The sequence below is a fragment of the Vombatus ursinus genome, unplaced genomic scaffold (genome assembly GCF_900497805.2).
Source record: "Vombatus ursinus unplaced genomic scaffold, bare-nosed wombat genome assembly UNPS02014816.1, whole genome shotgun sequence".
Classification (NCBI taxonomy): Eukaryota; Metazoa; Chordata; class Mammalia; order Diprotodontia; family Vombatidae; genus Vombatus; species Vombatus ursinus.
In genome coordinates, this window is record NW_020954594.1 from 23,807,545 (window position 1) to 23,813,034 (window position 5,490).

The 5,490-nt window shown below is 45.2% G+C and overlaps 1 protein-coding gene across 1 annotated transcript; it reads left to right on the forward strand.

Moving 5' to 3' along the window:
- Window positions 1-1,101: 1,101 nt before the first annotated feature.
- Window positions 1,102-5,170, forward strand: CXCR4 (C-X-C motif chemokine receptor 4). Its single transcript, XM_027835692.1, has 2 exons — window positions 1,102-1,289; window positions 3,554-5,170. Exons 1-2 carry the CDS (start codon window positions 1,260-1,262, stop codon window positions 4,613-4,615), a joined length of 1,092 nt encoding a protein of 363 aa, XP_027691493.1. The 5' UTR covers window positions 1,102-1,259; the 3' UTR covers window positions 4,616-5,170.
- The last annotated feature ends 320 nt before the right edge of the window (window positions 5,171-5,490 follow it).

The window sequence follows — 5,490 nt, forward strand, 5'->3', positions numbered from 1 at the left end:
GTTAGTCTAGCATCCAAATCGTGCACTGAGTCCCCAACTCCCCAACCTTGGCTGTCCTGGCTCCTTTCTCATCAAGCTAACACAAGATTTGTTTCCTTGTTCATCGCCCTTGCAAAAACCATACCCCACTGTTCCACTCTTCTCCCAGCGTTCTCACTGTCTTGAGAAACACCTTAATAAATGCTTGCTGATTAACTGATTGATTGAAATAACCATTTCCCCTCTTTTTATGAGAGAAGCACTAAATTTGGTTGAACCTCATCTCCCTTCTTCATACAGTACCATTCTATTCTGCACTTAAGTAATTTGGACTTTATTAAGATTATTGACCAGGGAATACATATACGCCGCGATTAATTTATTTTTCTCGAATTACTTCACCCTCAACTTGCCTGACACGTTGAAAGTAAAGTCTCTGACTCTTACGGGTTTTGTATTCTGCCCCCTCGTTCTCATCCCTTTAGCATTTAAATTGTTCAATACGTGATTTTTGATTTAGTCTTATCCTTCGCTCCTGGCCCCACTTTCCCTTTTTACTCATTAAGTGAAAAAATCTCAAATAGATGTTCCCTTACTGAATCCCTCTTTACAGAAAAAAAAAAAAATCAAAGGATTCTGACCTGCTGTAATGAAAACTGCCCTGAACTGAGATTGGAAACTCCTGGCTCTGCTAGAGAAACCAGCTCTATGACCTTAGGCAAGTCTCTTCTGGTCCCCAGTTTACCTTATTTGTGAAATAAAGGGTAGGACAAGACGGCTCCTTCCAGCTCTAACATCCTACGTTCAAAGGGATTCTAAGAGAATCCTTTTTCATACAGAGGAGGACCTAAATAGGGGCCAAGTCTATGTTCCTCCTTCTCAGTTCTTTCCCCACCTTCCCCGCCAAAAAAACAACACTACGTGACGAAGTTCATTGCGTGCATTGCACCGGGGCTTCCCTAACAGACTCCGCCAGACTAACCGCAGTACCCTTCTCCCGCCCCTTGTCTCCCCCCTTGCCCTCCCCGCTCCTCCCCCACCTCCCGCCCCGTCTATTCAAAGGACTCAAAGCAAGCCGTTCTCCCTCCCTGCTCCATCGGGTAGGACGCATGCGCCCTTCCGCCTCCGAGCGTGATTTATAAAAGTCGGTTCTCCGAGAAAGTTCAGAGTTTGTTGGTTGTGGCTGAGGATTGTGAAGTGATTTGGAAAGTAGTGTGTTTGGGCGGAGGCTGCTGTTACTGCTGCTTGCTGCCTGCTGCCTGCTGCTTGCTGCTGCAAGCATGAGTTCGAACAGCGGAGATGATCTGGATGTAAGTTCAGTTTTGATCTCCTTATTTCTCTGGTTGCAAATGCATTCTCTTAGAGCAAGCTCTTTCCCTTGGCAGACAGAGACCGCAGCTGCCCGACTGCATAACTTTTGGAAGATGCCCGTTTGCAGGGCTCACAACTTTAAAAGGGGCAACTGGCAGTAGTTATTTCTAAGGGTGGTGGGATGAAATAGAAGTAGGGCTTGCAGCTATCTCTTTTTTTCCCTGAGATTTGACTTGGACTGCTGAGCTGAGCGCGAGTAAGTGGGTAGGACCATGCACTGGTTTGGTTTCTTGCGCGTTGTTTGCAAACAAAAAGGTGCATTCAGTGCAGATGTGGGAAGAGCCTGAGAAGGAACTGGTTCCTGGGAGCCCTGAGGAAGAGAAGGCAGGAATTGGGGCAGACGGCCGCTCTAGCGGACCAGGGAAAGAGAGAGAAAGTGAACTCCCGGGTGACTTTTATAAAGGATGCGCCCGGTTTTCTATCCAGTAGGTGCGTGTGCACCTCACTCGGAGTTGTTCATCGTTCCCAGGTGCAACCTGGAAAAGGAAGGGGCGAAGTTAACATTACTTATTCCCTCTCTTCTGCCTTCCATCCCACATGAAGCGATCAGTCCCATGCCTGAAGATGAACTAGATTCTTTGTTGGGGAAGACTGGCAGAGAGAGTGGAGGGTTGGACTTGGAGTAATTCAGAAACTCCCTTTGGAGACTGTAAGTCTTTTACTGAGTCTTAAAAGCCTATGGTATAGGGTAGCATTGCTGTTTCTTTAGAATTGGGATTTGCAGACGCCGTGCGGTTATGGTAGGTCAGGAGCTTGGGAGCTCCGGGATCTCTGCTTTGGCGTCGGGCGTCTCCAGGCAGTGTGTGGGTGGTTTTGCCTTCAGGCTATGCGTCGGGGTCAACTCTCGGAGCTCGACTAGGAGGCGCGCGAGGTTGGGGAGATATTTACCCGGGAGGGCGCGCTATTCTCTTATGCTAAATGGCATCGAGGGGAAAAGGGATGGTGAGTGGGTGTGGTGGGTGCAAGTGTACGAATCGGTTTGGTTCAAATGCTACTGTTTAACTGTAGGCGGTTTCCTCTTGCTTTTTGAATCCCCCCCCCACCCCCTAGTTTTCGCTTCCTTCCACTATGGCGCGCGATTCAAAGGTAACCAGGGTGGAGCAGTCAGATTTTCTAAAATGCTCAGCAGCATGCCCAGGTCGAGTCGGCTAGGGGTACGGGGTTGTGGAAGGGGCTTTGAGGGCTCTGGCCAACCTATTCGTGTGGGGAAGGGTATGTTGAACGGTCCAGAGGGGAGGGAAGGAGTGTAGAGACTAGAGTGCCTTGAGGGTGGTGGACAGTTTATATTCGCACTGGACAGCAGGCTGATTGCTTCCCGGTGCGCGAGTCCCAGCTGCCACCCTCTAGATCCCATTAGACCGGCCAGTGTTGGGGCACTGGGGCGGAGGGTGAGTGGATGGGAGGGAAGTGGGGAGGGGGAAACTTTGGTATTAGACCGTGGTTGATGTTGGATCAAGTGAGAGGGAGGAAATGAAACTTGGGGCGAGGAGGTAGAGTCCAGAACGCGTGACCCAAACAGCAGCTCCTTCTCCACCCAGAGAAGCGAAGATCCGCTCAGCAAACTACAAGAATAACCCGAAGGAATAAACACTTGGGGGGTGGGGGTCGGTATTAACGAGCAAGGTGTTTTACATGCCTGCCAGACACACCTCAGGCATACTGTTTTGGCGGATTCCCTTATCCTAACTATATGTGGCTCCAAAGACAAAACAGTTTGTGCTTTAAAAAAAAAAAAGTTGCCTCAGTAGAGAACAGGGTCCTTTGATGCTGGTAAGCTGTCCTTTCTTCATCTCCAGTTTTTCTTGCTATTATGCTTTGACCAGGCTAAGACGGATTGAATCCCCCTCCCACCCCAACCTGTCCCCGCCTAGAAGAAAGAATGTCTCTTGAAGTTTCTTTTGGTGGGCTCAGCTTAGAAATTCCATCAGATGTTGAAGTTAACAGAAAAATCTAAGATATTACATTGTTTTAGGAGTTGTAGATGAGGAAAGGGATGGGGAATTTTAAAGAAATGGTATTGTAAGGATACTCTACCCTTCACTAGGAAAGTTGTTTCCTAGAAGAATTTTTATTGGGGGGGGTGGAGAGTTTGGATTGCTTTTGTTTAAAAAAATAAAAAGGACCTGGAGTCGTGTAACGTGATAGATAAGTACTGGGTTTGTAATTTCCTGTCATTTACATTTCTTATTCTGTTTCCTTGCAGTCCTTTACAGGCTTCATCATTGAGTTTCATGATAACAACGGTACAGATGGGTTTGGCTCAGGTGATTACGATGGCAAAGAGCCATGTTTCCGGCATGAAAACGAGGATTTCAACCGCATCTTTCTACCGACAGTGTACTCCATCATCTTTTTGACCGGCATTGTGGGCAATGGATTGGTTATCATTGTCATGGGTTATCAGAAGAAGCTGAGAAGCATGACTGACAAGTACAGGTTGCACCTATCGGTAGCTGATCTTCTGTTCGTTCTCACTCTTCCTTTTTGGGCCGTGGATGCTGCTGCAAGCTGGTACTTTGGAAATTTTCTGTGCAAGGCAGTGCATGTCATTTATACAGTCAACCTTTATGGAAGTGTCCTGATTCTGGCTTTTATTAGTTTAGACCGATACCTGGCAATCGTTCATGCAACCAACAGTCAGAGACCAAGAAAGCTGTTGGCAGAAAAGGTGGTGTATTTAGGTGTGTGGCTTCCTGCTGTCCTGCTGACGATCCCCGATATCATTTTTGCCAACACAGGTGAAGCTAATGGGAGGTACTTTTGTGACCGGATGTACCCTAATGACAACTGGCTGATTTCTTTCCGGTTTCAACATATTTTAGTTGGACTTGTTTTGCCTGGCCTAATTATCCTGACCTGCTACTGCATTATTATTTCCAAGTTGTCACACTCGAAGGGTCACCAGAAACGAAAAGCTCTGAAGACAACGGTCATACTTATCCTGGCTTTTTTCGCCTGCTGGCTGCCTTATTACATTGGGATCAGTATAGACACTTTTGCTCTTCTAGAGGTGATCAAGCAGGACTGTGACTTTGACAGCGCAGTGCACAAATGGATCTCCATCACAGAGGCAGTGGCCTTTTTTCATTGTTGCCTGAATCCAATCCTCTATGCCTTCCTTGGTGCCAAATTTAAAACCTCTGCACAGAATGCACTGACATCAGTTAGCAGAGGCTCAAGCCTTAAGATACTTTCAAAGGGCAAGAGGGGAGGACACTCATCTGTTTCTACCGAGTCAGAATCCTCAAGTTTCCACTCCAGCTAACATCATCTTTCAAGACCTAAAAAGTTTTTTTTTATAATAAAAGAACTTTTTTTTAAAGTTACACTTTTTTTGAGATACAAAAGACTGACCATAATGTACAGCTTATTATTTACTGTTGGAATTTATTGTTTTTTTTTCTTTAGGGATGTTTGTTATGTTTAATTGATTTATTTATATAAATTTGTTCATGTTCCATGTTGATGAGTGTCTAGGCAGGACCTGTGGCCAATGCTTGGTTTGCAACTGTTAATATTTGTCTGACTGTGTAGCTGTAGAAAATGTGAACTTAAACACTTAGAGTGTGTGATGAATGACTTAAAGCTAGAAAACTCTGCTCAGCTGTTTGTACATAAGTAATCTTTCCATTCCAGTTTCAACTAGTTTTCCTCTGAAATTGTATGGTTTACACTAGTGTAATTCTGATGTAGACATTGGCACTTAGAACCAAAACCCTTGAGTCAAGTGTTAGATGGTGGTTTTTCAGTATTGGGTTAGTTTAATATCCTGCAGCATACAGTCTGTGTTAAGCTGTTAATAAAAGGAAAAGGAAAACTATTTGGTGTTCCATTTGTATCTCTGTGGTTGACTTTGTTTAGACTTTCTGATGCTAGTTAAAAGCTTTTCAGGTTGGAGCCAATGTGTTTGAAAGATGATCCTTCTAGCCCATAGTCGGGGGGGGGGGGGTGTTGGCAATATGAGATTGAGTTCAAAATATTTCAAATTTCCTTACATTTGGACTCTGAAAAAGCCCTGATCATTAGCGCTGTATCTAGATATGTACAATTTGACTTTTTAAAAGGGTATCTAAGCTTAGAATCATAACATAGCATTTAAGCTGGCTAAAGGCTTTCTTTATGATTTCTTCTATCTTGAGC